We start from the raw sequence: 17,500 nt of genomic DNA, 5'->3' as shown, positions 1-17,500 counted from the left end.
TACATCAGCTTACATACCTCCTTCCCTACCTCCCAGCGGCCAGCCAGACTGTGAGACTAGTTTTGCGAGACACACTTTGACCCCTGGGATGTTTTGAGATGGAGGCAGCAACAGCAGCGTTGAAGGAGAGCGCAACTGCTAAGTAGAACCGGTGTAATATCGGTGATTAATGATTCTGCACAATTCAGCACTCTCGCAGCACGGGCACCCTTCCAGTGCCGAGTGATATGAGGGCAGCACACCAAGCGCGCTTCCGGTGCCAAGCGGAGCGCAGGAGCTCGTACTCAACGCCGTGGATTGTGTTTATTAAAAATTATACATGATTAATAGTGTCGACATCTCTAGGTGCCGTCCATCCATCCATCCATCCATCCATCTACCGCAACACTGTCTGCGCTAAATACCTCATCCCGGGCGCAGTTATGTGGATAAAAAGGATTTTTTTCCTTCTTCTCCATGTCCTGCTTCTCCTCTCAGCCCGGCACTCGGTGCGCGATATTACTGTGGTAAGTCCTCTTCTTTTGCTGATTACGCCACGTGGTGGCGGTAATACCGAGCCCGGCCAGCTACCGTTCCCATTTTCGGATTGTTGGATCCGCATTCGCGTGCGCTCCGATCTCTCCTCCTACACCGAGCCAACGCCCATCATCATCTCGTGAGTGGGTGTGTGTCTGGTGGATGAATGATACGATATTTTGAAAAGCACTTCCGAGCTCACTGTTGCGGTGGTCCATACACATACAATGCTTTTGGTGATACTTTTTTTTTACTTCCTTCTCAAACAGCATCTGAACGTGCGCCACCGTCCTCCTCTAAGAATGCAGCCGACGACGACGAGTCCTGGGGCATCGGGGAGAAGGAAGTAATGGATCTTCACTCCGCTGGCACAGGATTCTCGCGCTCTCTCTCTCTCTCTCTCGCCGGTTTTGGACGCGTATGTGTTGTCGACGGCCCCTCGAGGGTGGTGGCGGTATCGGTGATTGATGTCCCTTTCTTTTGCGGGAGGAACTCATGGGACAATCTCTTGAATTAGGCGCGGGAGGATGGTCGAGTGCCACAGAGCCAACCCTTGCTTGGCCACATACACTTACAACGCCTCATCCATAAGCTATTAACGGAGAACGGCGTCACAGTAACCGGGCAACAAATGGTCCAGAGAGCGCCTCCCGATGACGTGCAGGATTCACCCACTAGGGGCGAGTTCCTTCCCTTCCCTTGCGAGTTTAATGTGGCCACTTGAGAAAAGACTGGATTATAAATGGCTCCACAAATCCCAGCACCAGCAAGTGTGGTCACAGAGACAAATTTTCGGAACAACCGAGCTGCATCTTATCAAAGAACGACAGACAGATCAAATCGAAGTAGAAAGAGGTGCCTTGCGGATTGTTACTCTTCTCTATCAAGTGCAAAACACCACAAATATCGTCCAGCAACTCGAACAGGTACAATCCTTTTCTAGAGATCGATCGATTTGCAGTTGCACGATCTGGTTTATTATAGTTTTCCCCTCTGCGCTGGTCTGCAAGGTGTCTGGACAACAACACATGCGTACGGTATCGTCGCAAAAGGTCAATCCGTCGTCCGGAAGGGCATCGAGTATGTGTCGAACCAGTTCAGTTCCCGTCCCCTGTTCGCATGCCCGGATACCCGAAAGGATGACATCCCAGGGGCAGCTACTGTCCTCACTGCCATCATCAAAACACAGAGCACAGCATGAGGCTCATGCGTGAGTGTGGCCGCTCGCTCGCTCGCCCGCTCGCTTGTAAATTTATGTAAATGTATCCAATTGCGTCTGAATGCGTAATTTAATCTGGCATCCCGTGTACTTTTTAAAAGAGCAGCAGCAAACGAGGTTAAAGGCCGCTCTCGGCCACCCTTCGGAGGTTGGTCGAGGTTACCATATTGTTGAGGAGAGGAGGTTATGAGTTCACAGAACATACAGAGAGAGAGAGCGAGAGAGAGGGCAACGTCAAGTGGAGTCTTGTAACAGGGGGGGGGGGGGGGGGGATTGAATTCATTTGGTGTGGTGACAATCAGCATCGACCATTCCAGGATTGGAGCAGCAAGAAGAAGCAGAAGCAATCTCCCCTCTCTCTCATGTGGGGCCGTGAAGGAGTGAGACGTTTCCGGGAAATTAGGATTAAAGTGCAGTTCCTGAATCGAGTGAAGTCACAAATTGAAGAGCTCGGTGAAGTCTACTAGGAAGCCCCAATTGGGGAAACTGCTAACTGAAAGCTTCTTGGAAATTCCTGTAGCTCGAATCTTCACCTCGCGCGCTGACCTCGCAGGCGTCGACTATCGACTGCAATGCAAATACTGCACGCGATCGCATGATAAAACTAATGACATGACATGTGGGCCGTAAATGAAGCGCTAGCACCTTGCTTGTCGACATTGCAAACACCCGCAAATGCCTCTCGGTGTTCCTCACGCGTTCGATTGATGAGCGGGCACGATAAAGTCCACAAATGACGTCACCATACAAGGGTGACATACGTTCAAACAACCGAACCGAACCGATGCACGATGACGGGAACCACTTGACGGAATCGTGGGAGGCGATGTTTGCTTCGTCAGTGCACCGAGTGGCTATAAATGAGATGGCCTGGGGTCTACCTGATGCTAGAAGATTCTCTATCAGTTCCACTCCGTTCCGTTCCACGAGCTTGCAGGCATCGCAATCACAAGTAGAGCGAAAAGATGGTTCTCGGTAAGGGCCGGCACTGCATCACGGATCGCTTACTTTGAATTTCCTGCGGTAACACAAGTTTTACACCAGTTCTTGGTTTTAGCTTGCTGACCACACTGTTGGCCAGTTCGGCGGACATCGTTCCAGCCGGGTGTCCAGCGGTACACGATGGTCTCACGCACCATCTGGCCCATCCAAAACGCTGTGGACAGTACATTGTCTGCGCTGGTAAGAGAAAGATTGAGCAAAGCTGTCCAAACGGATTCCAATGGAATGCGCTCGAGTCTACCTGCACGCTAGTTCCGGCCACCAAAGATGCCAAGTGTTCCTCTCGCGATGGTCGCAGTCTGGCCGACGGTGTGGTTAGCGCTAAATGTCCAGCCAAGCTAGACCGTTGCCCGTTGGAAACGAACCCGACGGAAGAGGTGATCCTGCTACCGCATCCGGACGATTGTCGTAAGTTCTACGCTTGTGTCTCCACCGTACCAATCGAGCTTAACTGTCCGAAGGGTCTCTACTGGCACCACGGTTCCTGTCGGTGTGATTACGAGCGACCGACTGGTGATGGAAAGTGTGGAGTGGACGGCGGTGAGCAGAACGCTGGACATCGACGTCGTGCGAGGGACACGGAGGAGGACGATGGGACGACGACAACCGAGACACCGGTACTGGAATCGGGAGCACATGCACTAAAGGCTCTGTCCTCCATCTTGCTGCTGATTGGGACGCTAGCTTTGAATCACTAAGCTTCCACTCGCCACCAATCAGTTGTTCCAATCCCTTGCTCCCCGTGTGTCGCATGTTAATCGTTGCGAAGGAATTGAAACATTGTCCCTATGCGGGGACAGATAGCACCGCACCGCGACTTCCACCTTCGATTTCAGCAAGCAACGAGGAGGCAACAAACACGTCCAACCAGCGTCAACAATGTGCTATTCCGTAATTCTGTATCCAAAATGTGCCGACGGTGCTCTATCCTCGTTCAACTGGTAGTGGCACGTAAACTGACCAGCGGCCTTATGTCACTGCTCGCAGACAACAACTGTTGCCGTGGTGCCGGTTTCTTCAGCTATCCGGAAGCAACTGGCCGAGTCGCGTGCACCGTGATGCCGTGGTGGTCACTTCAACAGACAAAAAACAGAAACCTTTCCGGCCGCTCGAGAGTAAACAATGTTTTCGAAAACAACAACGCGGCACGAGACAAACAAAAAGCAATCGGTGGCCAGCTGGTTAGCGATTGTTGGTTTTACATCTTTATCTTTGGTGAGAACCTTAAGGCCGGAATACACGAAGCGTAAACTCTCGTATAAACTCCGAATGTAATGCCAAAAAGTTTAAGGCCGGAATACACGAAGCGTAAACTCAAGCGTAAATATAAAATTAATTTACACTTGAACATGTTTACATGACCGGGTTGAGACGTGTAATCCGAATTACACTGACCTTTAATCGACTTTTGTGAGAAAAATAGGATCTTTTTTCCGAAGAAAAAGATTAAAAACGCTAGTAATGATCACTCACTATTAATGCAAACCACGAACAGGAAATGTAGTGGGGCAAATCGCTTGCAAACAGCGTTTACGCTAGGATTTATGCTCCGTGGACCTATAATCTCTTTTACATCGTGTAAACGGCAAATGTAAACTTTTTGGCATTACATTCTGAGTTTATACGACAGTTTACGCTTCATGTATCGCCGGCTTTACATTTGCCGTTTACACGATGTAAAAGAGATTATAGGTCCACGGAGCATAAATCCTAGCGTAAACGCTGTTTGCAAGCGATTTGCCCCACTAAATTTCCTGTTCGTGGTTTGCATTAATAGTGAGTGTTCATTACTAGCGTTTTTAATCTTTTTCTTTGGAAAAAAGATTCTATTTTTCTCACAAAATTCGATTAAAGTTCAGTGTAATTCGGATTACGCGTCTCAACCCGGTCATGTAAACATGTTCAAGTGTAAATTAATTTTATATTTACGCTTGAGTTTACGCTTCATGTATCGCCGGCTTTATGCGTCGAGCCTTCGTTTGCCTTTTAATTGTTTGATAACGAGGGTCAATGAGATGTTTTCTGATATGTTTCTTGTTATTAAAATTCAACAATAAATGCAGAACTGAAGTCAGTTGAGTTGGTTCTAACAACACGCCCCGAACATTCATTGTAACCGCAACAGTGATGTGCTTATCACCCCCAAGAGGTTAGCTAACCGGCGAACCTAGTGTTTTGGTACGCTTGAAATGTTTTCCACCAAGAAGGCACGTACCGAGAGCTCAACCAAGGGACGATTCCCGCTTAAAGACTGATAAGACTTCGTACGCAACTCGACCAGCGGACAGCGGACAGCGGTAGTTCGTGTCTGCGAAGTTTGCCGGTCACAAACGGTCGCCACAGGTCTACAGGTGGATTAGAGTGAAGTGACAAGCCACGCGAGAGTGCCCACGATATATAAAACGATAGAACCCGGTGAGGGTGCATAGCATTTCGTGTTATTGACTTCCAGCGAGAAGTCACACACGCCCAAAAGTCGTCAGAAAGTTGTTGTCGCAAGTTTAATACTCAGGTAAGTTGTTGTGGGATGGATTTTTACGAATTAATGTGCTCACAGATCTTGATTTCCCTTTTTGTGTTCTGGTGCCCCCCCCCCCCCCCCCCCCCCTAGTGAGATGCATCGATCCGTGATTGTCGTTTTGTTGCTGTCGGCAACGATCGCACTGTCGATGGCTTCACCGAGGCGGATCCATACGGGAAGCGAAGTGGCCGCTCCCACACAGACGGCAACACCGACTGTACCAGAAGTTACAGCGGCACCGAATGCTGAGGCGGATGATTCTACAACACCAGAACAAGAACTGCTAGCTATTGGCGAAGCGGCCACTGACGACGAGGAGGAAGAAGAAGACGAGGAAGCTGTTGTGCCCGCCGCAGCCGATAGGAAGAACGTAGTAGAGGCCGAGAATGCCGCCAAAAAGGACGAACCTACGGTCGCAGAAGCTCAGGAACCGACCAAAACCAACGACGATGTCCCTTTGGCAGCAGCCGAAGAGGTAGAGGTGGTGAAACCTTTGTCGTCGAACGCCAAGACAGCCGATTACGCCGAAGAACCGCAGGCCGAGCAGTCAGCGCTGAAAGAAATCGTTAACATGCTGGCAGAATGCTACAAAAAGGCGGCGTCCTTCGTGTCCTCTGCCGTTGAAACGGTATCGCATTAAGGATGCGCGAGACGCACCGAGAGACTGAACGACTCCTGCTTCACGCATCGGCGAATCAAACAAAAGTATACCTCAGTCATTAGCTGTAAGAGTCTCTGTGTGTGATGCTGCAGTGAATGTGGGCGAAATACAATAAAATGGTGCTTTAAACTGCGGGAGAAATTGTAACCCACCAGTGTGCTACCCTTCTCATTGAGTTTCTAGTGACCGCACGCTACAGGTTACGGTTGCATAAGGCCAAAGACCGCGTGAAGGCGAAGAGTGATGTAATCTTCTGTCCGCATTCGCACTGTGGATCTTTGCAAGCACGTACCAGCGTACTGGCGCCGGTTGTCTGTTTCGTAAGCTTCACCAGAGCGACGACGATCTGGCGACGGCTTTAAAAATGGCGAAAAATGGAAAAACAATACTAGTTTCGATTGCGCAATTGCCATGCTTCTTAACAATCAGCACAGGAGGTCTCTTCATTGATAAAACCACTAATAGAACCTTCACTAGACGCGCATTAACAGTGTGCGGGCGGTGCGATATCTTCATTATCCTTCATTCCACCCACAAAAAACCAACGATATCTCCTGCCGGCCCCCATGGTAACGGCACTCGTAAAAACAACATTTTTTTACCGCGCAGAACAAACCACCATCTTTCCGTCCTAACCGGCTGGCTTCCACAATGGCACGTGGCGGGCCAATTAGTCACCCATCGACATAGCCGACGCGAGCGAACCGGTTTACTTTTCGTGGAAAATCCTACCAACGTTAAAATCGGATCGGATTCCGGCTTTCCTCCACTCAACGAGCCGTTGGAGAGTGGAAAAAAGAAAGAAAGAGCGCGCGGAAAAGAACCTCTTCAGGGGCGGAAGACGAAACAGAAGGAGCGCTTTTGTTACTAGCATAAAATTCACTTTCTGCTGCCGGTCAGGGGGAGGGGGGGGGAGGGGTGTTCTGAGAGGTAACTGGCTCTTGGCGGTCTTGTGGTTGGCACAGGAAAAACGGAAAATCCTTTCGAAACAATTGTTTTACCAAGTACTGAAGCATCGGTGTGCCTGCGAGTGCATGTCTGTGTCGTGCACACCAATTTGTCTGTTTTCTTTTTTCGATTTCCATTCGTTCTTCCAAGAACCCATTTGCTGTGGAATGTATCTGCATATCATGTGGAGATGCCGCTTCGTGGGCTTATCATTTACCCCCAGAATATCGATTAGCATCCGGATGGGGCGAGAGTCCGCAAAGTTTTTGGATCAGATCGAGGAAATCCCAAGCGCTGGAGGCGCAGAGACCGAGAGAGAGAGAGAGAGAGAGAGAGAGAGACACTCCAGTGACCCGAGCGGAACCTTGACCGAGTTTTGATTGTTACATCACGGAAAGCTGCTTCGAAGACAGTAGGAGTAAGAAAAGACGAGTGTCGTAAAGGAAAAAGGGATCAACGGCACAGCGTAGTGGGTAGTAAAACGTCATAAAACTCGCAGAACGCTCGCTCCGAACGCCGGTTCGTTGGTAGGGGTGTCCTTTGGGAGCGAAACAGAGCAACAGGACACCGACGGACCCAGTCTACTGTTCTGCCGAGATGGAAATGACATCCCTCATCCCTTGGCGAAGGTGGAGGAGGTTACGAGACTAACGAGACGGAGCAAGCGACAAAGTTTCAACCAAAGTTTTTTACCAAAAAACAGTTGAAACTGCGGCAAACGGGGAAATTATTGGCGAAAGTCGTGATCGTTTGATGTGTTAATGAGCAATGTAAAATTGTTTTAAAATCATTTTAAGGTAGTAATATTAAAGAGTGGCCTAGGGCATTTTCATTCTATGGAAAACCATGAATAGTGCTTGTGAATAAGCTATACAGATTTTTAATATGATCAAGATAAGATTTTCGGTGGTCGACAACAGTTCTAAAATATTATTTTTGAAGAACGTTTTATGCCTTATGGTTGCTTTATGCTTTATGATGCTCATTCAGCTCTTTTTTTAGTTATAGAAACTAATCAGCATACGAAAAGGTGTAGCCTTATCTTATAGTAACAAGATAAAAAAAAGATTTGAACTTTTGTGTTCTTTTTTGCATAAATAGACTGTTTTTTAAATATAGTTTGCGCTAGTAGGACTCTGAGCATAAAAAACATAATTTATTTGATTTTTGTGCTTAGTTTTTGAATGAAAAACAGCAAATCTGTCAATTTGTTGCCTGGGTAGATCAACTGTTTTATGCTGTACATTTATGCTCTTTAGCTCAGCTGATTAAAACCAAATGATATCTTGAACCACGGAGAGCGGAAGCACCAAATTTCAAACACCCTTCCATGGTTGTTGTAACGAAGATTGTGAACCTTAGGGCTCACTGTTGCAACTTTAAAGGGATCGCCGACCGCGGTCGTACCCTTGGTGGTCCGGCGAAGCGATCCCGAGGACGAACCGGACGGAACCGAACCGGAACCGAAGGACGAACACGTTTTCGTCGGTCCTCGTGCCGACCAAAGTCACGAAGAGGAACCGTCTACACCGTCGAATGAATGATGATCGCGAAGGCGCGATGGGAAGATCAACAAGTTTCCCTCCTTTTCGATCTTTCTTCGATCGATCACCAATCGGCGAGGCATGAAGGCAACAGTTCAATCGGGGGAGCATTAGTGGGGCTTCAGAAACCATCAACCGATGAACCGATGTGTCGTATCGTGTTCGGTTCCGTCTCCGTTCGCGGAGTTCATTCTCACGCGAAGGACTTCCGATTCATGCGCTCCCGAAAGGATTCCTTCATCCGCCGCTCGGATGAACATCCGGTGACGTCGCGCCCGAACGACGACCATGCGGTTTATGCATGGGTTCGGCGGCAGCACCACCATGTAGCCTTTAGCATAAGCATAACGGGGCGGCATTATCCTTCAACGGCTCGTGCAGTGCGGTTGTTGCGCGCCGGGAACCTTGTTTCTCTCTCTCGTTACTCACTCTTGTATCAATCTTTTTCCGTTTTTGTGTACACCGCTACTACTCTACGCTACTCTACCAACTGTTACTACTTCTACCACCACTAACACCACTACTTCAAGACTAAAAACCATCTCATCTCTCGCCTGCTGTCCCTGTTCTCATCTCTGTCCTTCTTCGGTCGCATCCACATCAAAAGAAACCTCCGGTGAAAGCGGCTTTTTGGGAGGAACGTGTGGAACGGTGGAACGGAGATAGTCAGCAGCAGTGCCAGAAGTAGTGAAGTGAAAGAGAAAGAGAGAGAGAGAGAGAGAGTAGTTGATCAACCCAATCGAATCAATCGTGATCGCAGTGACGTCTTTTGAGTCAGTGATATCGTTTATCATCGCGCGTGTTCCCAGTTCCGTTCGTGACCGAGCGATGACCGAGTTTAAGTGAAAGTGTTTGGATGTGTTTCGTCGTGCGCCATCGCATCACTAACAAGGACTCTTCACCACCAAACACTGCGGACTGTGACACGGTGAACCGGGCGGTCCGGCGGGTACCGGCGTGGTTTCGATGTCGTATCGCAACATCGAGTGTCCTCTAACTGACGACGGATCGGTGTTGTTGCGCCAGCTGTTGGTGCTGCTTCCGATGCAGCAACGAAGCCTAATGCTGGCCGGACAATCGACGGCATCGGCTGTGCGCGGTGCGGCGGGTGGTCGTCCGTAAACGCCAGGAGGCAGGAGCACTGGCCATGAATCTGGCCACGCTGGCCCCACTTGGATAACCTTTCGTCGTCTATCGTCGGTCGTCCTTTTCTGTCTGTAACTCGCTGTGCTCGCTGTGCTGTTCCAGTCTGTACTCTGGCAACTCGAGCCTACCTTCGACGTTGCTCTGTACTGTCACACTAAACTCTCTTCAAAGTGGCGCCTCTGTGTGCGACTGTGCCCTACCGTGCGCCACGTTTCTAAGGACGACCGATCCTCTCGAACTCGAACTATCTTGAGTACGTTCTTGCGTACTTGTGCTCCCCTTCGCCTCTCACTCACAAGTCCTTGCTCTGACCGGGGGTTCCCTTGTGAACGGCAAAACAAAAGCAAAAACACGTACACACATACACACACACACACACATACCCACACCGTGCACACGTACATCGAGCAATGCAACAATGCGTAACGGAGAAGCAATCTAGTTAAAGCAATAAAGCCATAAAGCAATAGTAGCCTGCCGGTTGCCTAGCGAGCTACGAACGACGCGATCGATATTGCCCAAATCTATGCAATTTTACTGCTGCAACGCGGTAGTAGTAGCTGGCAGTAGTGGAGAGGTGAGCGTCCACTGTCCACTGCGGTTCGAAATGTGTTCGTCAGTGATTCCGTTGCTCCGGTCTGCATGTTTTGTTCGCCGCGCGCATCGTCATTCAGTGTTTTAGTAAACGAGATTAAAGAGATCCCTCGCGATACCGATGGACTGCTAAAACCGGTTCTCTATCGCTGTGTGTTGCGCTTCCACCGGATACCGGAAGTGAACGTTCGTGGTGTGCTGCGTCGGTGCGGTAGTGCGTGGTGCCAATTCCGGTGCGTACACAGGAAGCCGGCAACCGTAACATACACACATACACTGCAGCAGCATCAACGCCAGCCGATCTCCACTGGGACACTCATCACTGCGTCTCGGAGCAGCCGGGCAGAGAAAAAAAAAAAATACGCCGGAAGAAAATCCTCCCCAAGAATGCTGCAATCCTTCTTGCTCAGCCGCAGCACCACCACCAGCAGCAGCAGCAGCAGCAGTAGAAACAGCAGTGTACGTGCTTGATCTCTCGTGCTTGGTCCTCGTTTAGTATCTGCGTCACGTTCGGGCGTAAAATTTATTCTATCCTCAAGAGCTCCGACCGAGTCGAGGAATAGCGGGGTGCAGGAACCGGGATGCGGATCCTGGCACGTTCCTCCACCACCACCACCACCAACACTGACAGCCTCGGTGCCAGGGATTGATATATAGAGCGAGCGAGCGAGCGAGGTAGCGAACGAGTGTCTCCTGGAAAAGAAGTCCAACCGAAGCGAGCAAGCGACCTGCTACTAACGAAGGCGGAAGTGGAAACATAAACAGACCCAGGGCCAGGAAAGACTGCAATTGTCTTTCAAATCGACGACCAAATTCGACCAAAGTGACGTCGTCGTCGGTTTGCAAAACCGGTACTATTGATTGTCGATTCGATTGCGTGGTGACCACCACGCTGGTGCAGCTGATGCGTTGAGTGCGGAACGTATTTAGCGAAGCGTCCTCACCGCCCTCTCCCTCCCCTAGTGTACCTGACAGACCAGACAGCTCCGTTTGACCATTCACCCGCTACATCGCCTCCAGCTCGCGCCCCGAAAATGCCTCGATGTTTGATGGCGAAAAAGTGGAAGGCCTATCCGTGGCCGGATCGAGCGGAAGAACAGCCACCACCGGCCAGTGCCGGTGAAGTGGCGGCCGTTCAGCTGATCATCACCGGAACTGGAACGACCTCAAACACTCAAGCTACTCCTCAAGACACCTCCTGCTCCACCACGACGACGACAACATCGCCATCAGCAGCAGAGAGCAGCAGCAGCAGCAGCAGCAGCAGCAGTAGTAGTGGTAGTGGAAGTAGTGTACCAGCGATAGCCCCAGAATGTAGTCCATCGTCATCCGCAGCAACGTCAACGCCTTCTGCGTCCACTACGATCACAACAGGTGCGACCGGCACCGGCAGCAGCAGCAACAGTGAAGCGGTGGAGGAAGATGAGGAGATTGACGTGGTTGGTGATTCACCGGCGGCCGCGACAGCAACACCGGCCACTACCAACAAGTCCACCGGAACGGTCGCCGTGGCCACCTGTTGGGGCCCATCATCACCGACGGCCGGTGCGACGGCACCGAGCCCACCACCTCACTCACCGGAAGCGGCCACACGCGAGTCAACCATCCTCTACAACGGTAAGTGTCCTTTCCCTGCGCTGTGTGCTCATTTGATCCCTCCTCTCCTGACCTTACCGGAGTCCGGAATAGAATTAGGTTATGGCACGGTACAGCACCACTACCACCACCGCGTGGCAGGTTGACCACCACCGAACTCGCGGCTGCTAGTGCAGCACGTGCCACGAATGCTAACGAGCTCCAGTGCCACCCCCAACGTTGCCACCCCCGGAAAAAAACTATGATTCTGTGTCTCTGGAGCCTTTCGCGCTCGTTACCAGTATCCTCCTGGGACGGAAACTACTACGCTGGCGGCATGGCATGGCGCAGCACAGAACCGTATGCCTTCTGCCACACGCAGGCGACAGCGACAGCGATGGTGATGTTGACTATCGTGTCCGGCCACGCGGTCGCACAGTGTCAGTAATAACTTTATGTAATCTCCTGTTGATGGTTAAAGTGATACGGCATTACAATGCTAATGCGGCGTTTTGTTTGCCCGCACATTAGCTGCGGCTTACGTCACACTACCACCGGGAGGGAGGGAGGGAGGGAGAGTGAGTGAGGGGAAGGTTGGCTTTTTGGAGTTTTTGGAACAAGGCAGGAGCACCATTGTGCACCTCTTCCTCGAGGTCGCGCCGTAACGATCGTGAAAGTTAATAATTGAAGCGGATTGTCTCCACTATAAACACCTCCGTGTCATCGTGAGTGTCCAGGAATGGCCAGGAATCAAAGTGCCATTTTCCATCGACCACCAGTCATAGCCCCCCCCCCCCCCCTGGCCTTAACGGCCGCTTTCTCTCGCTCTTCTCGTATCGCAAGATGCTTCGAAGATATAAAAAGAAACATCAAAACCTCCGTGGAGGGTTTTTTGGGACCAGTGGCACGTCTCTTGATGGCCTCTTTTCGGTTTGACCATCACGCGGAAAACCGAGTCCATTTAATGCTTACCGAGGGGTTGGGGGCCAAGGGGACCACGCTAAACATAATCAAAATCACTGCCCGACTCACCGATGACCTCCAGCAGCGGATGAGCGAAATGTAGAAAAGTCCACTTCCAGCCTCCTTCCACCAGGGAATTGGCGATGGCGATGGTGGCCCCTGGAAAATGGACTTTCGGATTTTCTTCTCCCACCCCATCCCTCGTTGTTGTTGTTGTTGTTGTTTCTTTCAATCCTCTGCGGCGTTCCCGAGAGCTCATTTTCATTAACACGCACAGCTGAGGTCTGAGCACGGATGAGAATGCAGGAGAAGCGGAAAAGCGCCCTCCGGGAGCCATCCGGGAAGTGACCATCAACAAACAAACACTCCTTCTGAGGTGGGTGGGTTGAATGGGGTGCCGATACCGGCAATAAAACGGAAATAAAGCAGCAGAATTTAAAAGCATCCCGGCGACTCCCGTTGGCGGCCCCGAGGAAAAGGGCTCCCCCGTTCCGGAATGGCCTTTTGCCCGCTTTTCACACCATTTGGCCCATCGGCGATCGGTGAAACGTGCCCGTTGCTGCTGCCACCGCCTCCGTCGCCGTGGTCCGGCTCAATTCCCTTGGTAACCCGCTCCAGGTTGCCCCGAAAATGTGGCCAGAACGTTGCTGGAGAGAGGAAAATTGGAAATTTGCAATCGAACGGACCAAGTCAGAGTTCGGGGAAAGTCCCGGCGGCGAAATGACGGGAAAGGATCTTTGCTTCTTCCCTTCCCCGGAGTGCCAGTGACTACTTCTTTTGGGGTGTGTGTGTTACGGCCCGGGGGATACTAATGGCCCCGTTCGAAGGCCCCGAAGAAAGATGTCGGAAAGGAAGTGAACTGGCCAGCCGCGTCCCCGGGTCCACGGGTTTCTCCGGGATAATGGGAATGCGATGGCGTCCACTGTGAATGCTGGCTGCCGAGGCCCCGGAACCTACACGTACGGACTCTGGCCACCTCGAGCCTTCCGTTTTTGGGGCCGAAATGGTATCAAATATCCAATTATGTTTGCGTCATCTTGTTATACATTCTGTGCGACTTTATGTCTATTAAGGGACCCACATAAAATCCCACCCCTGCTGCACCATGTTGAGTGGGTGGTGGAGTGGGTGGGAGATAGTTTTCTCTCTCTCTCTCTCTCTCTCTCTCTCTCTCTCTCTCTCTCTCTCTCTCTCTTCGTTGAACCATTCACCCAACTAGTCGCGATACAGTTCAGGCAGTGATTTCGGTTTGAGGCGCACCGTTGGACCTCTTCACGGTCTGTTCCAGGGTCCTGTAACGCTGCTGCTGCTGCTGCTGCTGTTGGCCACCATCGGCAAATGGTACACTAGGGACACAAACACACGTTGCATCGTTAAAGTGCTGGACGCTTTTTGGAGTTGGGGGCCACGAGGCACCCCATTTGGCAAGCGAATTATGGTCCGACGTGCATCCGCAGTCCGTACGTGACTCCTCCGAGTAGATTCCATGGTTCGCTTCCAATGTTTCTGCTCTTGCACCGAATTCTGTCACGAAACACTGGACCAAACTGCTGGATTCGATAATAATGGTTAATCGATAGACTATTTCGTCCAGGGCTATAAGCTCGAGGCTAATTATCGCCTTTCTGGAGGTTGGATGATTTCAAATTGTCACCAAAGGGACCAGCGAGTGCCCTCCAGAAAGCAACAATCACTGCCATCGATAGCGACGTCAAGGCACGCGGAAATGGGAAAATCAAATCTTCCCGATTCCAACCCACAACCATCCGCGACCACAAACCACAAAATCCTCGCCCTATGGCCACTCCACTTCAGTTTGAGTGTTTCTGTGTTGGTGACACCCTCGCGAGAAGGAGCGAGAATTAATACAAAAAAAAAACGCGAAGAGAATTCAATAAAAACATAATCGCACAATTCCACACTCAGCCCCCTTCTGTATCGATCGAGCTCATTGCGAGCTCGTGCTCCTACAGACTGCAGCAGCAGCAACAGAGCCACGGGACTGCAAAAATCAATTTCCATCATTCGCCGTGGTGCGCATTGGCGCGATCTGCTCCACTTATCAATGCATAAAATATGCAAATGCGAATACCAAAATCCAAATAAATTTACACATTCCTCTCTCCGCATCTCTTCTTCGTTAGGACTCTGCGTTTTTCCGCCATTTGGTGCTGGCTTCTCGATTCGATTTTCCGCCAGCGGTCGCCGCAGCACGGCGGGGATTGACGACCAGTGGCTGGTGCTCCCTTGACGGATTTTATGTTTTTCGCATGAAAAAGCATTTCAGTGCCGCCAAACGGGGGTTGAAGGGAGCGAGCTGGCGGTGCTGCTATTATGCAGCGTGCTGATGCAGTCACCCCGATTTAGCGAACGAGAGTCAGTGGAACGTGAACAGGGAAAGAGAGAGAAGAAGAGCCAAGGTTCTCATTCCTCCTAATGCCATGGCACGGATGACGGATTAATGGACGGTTCGATTCGAATGAATTTATCGTCTGTTTGGTTTTTGTCCCGATTTTCCTTTCTCTCTCTCTCACTCTCTGGCTTTGGATTGGATCGAGGAATGGTGCACAGGATAAGGACACGTTGTTTGACGCCTTTTTGGCCTTCCGTGTTGACGAATTCCCCCGGCGGCAAGCCACTGCTTGGATCGATTGCATTGATCGGCCTTCAACAGGCCTCTTAGCGGCTGATGTCACTTCTGCAGCGCAATTATCCCGATGGCACAAGGGCCTCGAAGTCACGGCAATCGATTTCCCTTCACGCTCGCCCCCTGGAGGATAGTTAAAAATGATAGTTCATTTGCTTAATCGTGCTAGTAATAACCAGCAACAACTGCGCATCGGTGACGTACGATCGATCGATCGATTGGTGAGCGCGCTGCAGGTGCTGTTGCTCCCTCTGCGCTGTTGTGTTGCATAATCCCACATTCGTGTGGTCGGTTTAGGCCTATGGCGATGAATTGGGTTTAAAAATAGTGCCGCTAACCACACACCGTGGTTCCTCCACAATCAATATCGATCGTTTGCTTGTGCTCGATTGAACAAAAGTAAAAAAAAGAGCGAGAAAAAGTCAATAGAATCATACTATTAGGGCCGCCGGCTATGCTAACCAATTGTATGCTGTTTTCACGATGCCATTTCCTGCATTTTCCAATTAAAGCCATCATTCGAATCAATGGCTGGTCGAGTGGTGTGCGTCTGGTGACGATGAAAGGTTAATTCCAATTCGCACGCTGTTGTGTTGGCTTTAACGCCCGAGCCAACCCTGAAGCTCGAAATCAATTAAAGAAAATCGAACGCTTGATAGCACCACCGCCACCTGTCAGAGAAGGGACAGCAGCAGCAGCAACCGGCCACCATCATCCGTGTTCCGCGTGCTCCGCGCTAATTATTGCAATCCAATTGGCAATAAAATATTAATCCACGAACGCGGCTCGTGCTCGTCCTGGTTCGCTGGCTGACTGGCTGGCTGGCAGGAAATGGCACGATACCCAGCTCATTATATTGACCTCCCTCAACCGTCTGAGTGCCTCACTCTGTATGTGTGCTTGAATCGAAAAAGAAACGCGCGAAAAATTCGCCGGAACAAAATGAACCAAAAAAAAAAAAAACACCCCATCGGCCACAAAAAAAAAAGGACGAAAGAAAATGCGTTCGATGCGCTGCATTGGCGACGGTCTAGGACGCGGTCGCGACACGTCATTTGATTATTTACGAGACGAGGGCCTTTCGATGTCACGCAGAGCGCTCACACCCGGACCCACACTCAGACAGGACAGGATGACGTGGATGGTGATGCAGAATTCATTCTTCCTGGCTCGTTATTAAATCGATTTACCGGTATGTGCACCTGTGCGCGAGTGTATGTGTGCGTTTCGATGACCGTTATGCATCCTTTTCCCGGGCCACTCGGGTCTGGTGAAAGTGAAACAACACAACTCTCGATGTCCACTCGACGCCAGCGTGTTTTTTGCATTTTCTATCCGGTACCGGTACCGGTGGTCCCAGCGGATTGCCATGCAGACGCTCGCCGAATCGCCGAATCGTTCGGTACGATGATTCCATTGATTTCATCGTCACCATCATCGGGTTCGGCAGTCAACCCCTCCAGGTGGGCCACTTCACGACCCAAACACAGGAGAAAAAAATCCCCTTCGCGTCGCTCACGCTGGCACGCAAATTGGTCTGCATTAGTTAATTTTAATTTAATTTTCACGTACAACGCGCATTCCTGCATTGCTGGCCCGCTGTGTGTTCTCTCCGAATTTTGCCCCCAGGATTCTCGTTACTCTGATGTCCTGGCGAGCGGGGCAGCAATCCTTCATCGGACCGATGGATCGAATAGACCTTCCACAGGTAGAGGAGGAAACAAAAACGAGAAAATCGTCACCGAGAGTGGGCGCACAGATCCGGAGGGTTCCGGGTTTCCGGGATCAACATCACGAACACACGGAACGGTCGGTCGGTTGTTGGTCATGTATTATTACGATGATTATTGTTGTGTCGGCACATCCGACCGTTCCCCGGGATCATGTTCACCCTGATCCTTTTTGGCTTTTCGCGATTTTCTTGCTCGCGATGTGCGCGAGCGCGCCTTTTTTTCTTATTTTCGGATGTTGCGCGCAGTCCACGGGGATTTGCACCGGACGATACCATGCCGCTTCGGCATGCCAGAAAATGCCGATATTGAAAAGCGGGATCCTCGTACTCGTCGAGGACGTTTGCTGTGTTGTTTTGGGGCGGGAAAGGGGAGGGTTCTCTAGAGAACGGTTCGCTCATTTCCATTCCAGACTGGCTACGCCGGACCGGACG

The 17,500-nt window shown here is 50.8% G+C and overlaps 4 protein-coding genes across 4 annotated transcripts in view; 3 read left to right on the top strand and 1 right to left on the bottom strand.

The window, feature by feature from the left end:
• Window positions 1–17,500, bottom strand: part of LOC126578850 (40S ribosomal protein S15Aa) — a 296,185-nt gene that overhangs the window by 57,960 nt on the left and 220,725 nt on the right. The gene's annotated exons all lie outside the window — the stretch shown is intronic.
• LOC126578846 (peritrophin-1-like) lies at window positions 2,629–4,807 on the top strand. The gene is made up of 2 exons (XM_050241786.1): window positions 2,629–2,710; window positions 2,780–4,807. Exons 1-2 carry the CDS (start codon window positions 2,701–2,703, stop codon window positions 3,433–3,435), a joined length of 666 nt encoding a protein of 221 aa, XP_050097743.1. The 5' UTR covers window positions 2,629–2,700; the 3' UTR covers window positions 3,436–4,807.
• Window positions 4,863–6,015, top strand: LOC126578847 (submandibular gland secretory Glx-rich protein CA-like). Its single transcript, XM_050241787.1, has 2 exons — window positions 4,863–5,249; window positions 5,349–6,015. Exon 2 carries the CDS (start codon window positions 5,353–5,355, stop codon window positions 5,896–5,898), a length of 546 nt encoding a protein of 181 aa, XP_050097744.1. The 5' UTR covers window positions 4,863–5,249; window positions 5,349–5,352; the 3' UTR covers window positions 5,899–6,015.
• Window positions 11,186–17,500, top strand: part of LOC126578830 (protein sister of odd and bowel) — a 52,323-nt gene continuing 46,008 nt past the window's right edge. Inside the window, exon 1 of the mRNA XM_050241764.1 lies at window positions 11,186–11,768. Within this exon, the coding sequence (XP_050097721.1) occupies window positions 11,186–11,768 (583 nt within the window). The remainder of the gene's footprint in view (window positions 11,769–17,500) is intronic.

This window comes from Anopheles aquasalis, chromosome 3 (genome assembly GCF_943734665.1).
Source record: "Anopheles aquasalis chromosome 3, idAnoAquaMG_Q_19, whole genome shotgun sequence".
Classification (NCBI taxonomy): Eukaryota; Metazoa; Arthropoda; class Insecta; order Diptera; family Culicidae; genus Anopheles; species Anopheles aquasalis.
The sequence above is the reverse complement of the archived record's forward strand: the minus strand, read 5'-3'. Positions and strand labels throughout refer to the sequence as shown.

Coding starts and splice junctions, on each gene's coding strand:
- LOC126578847 (XM_050241787.1), top strand. CDS start 5,353: ATGCATCGATCCGTGATTGTCGTTTTGTTGCTGTCGGCAACGATCGCA.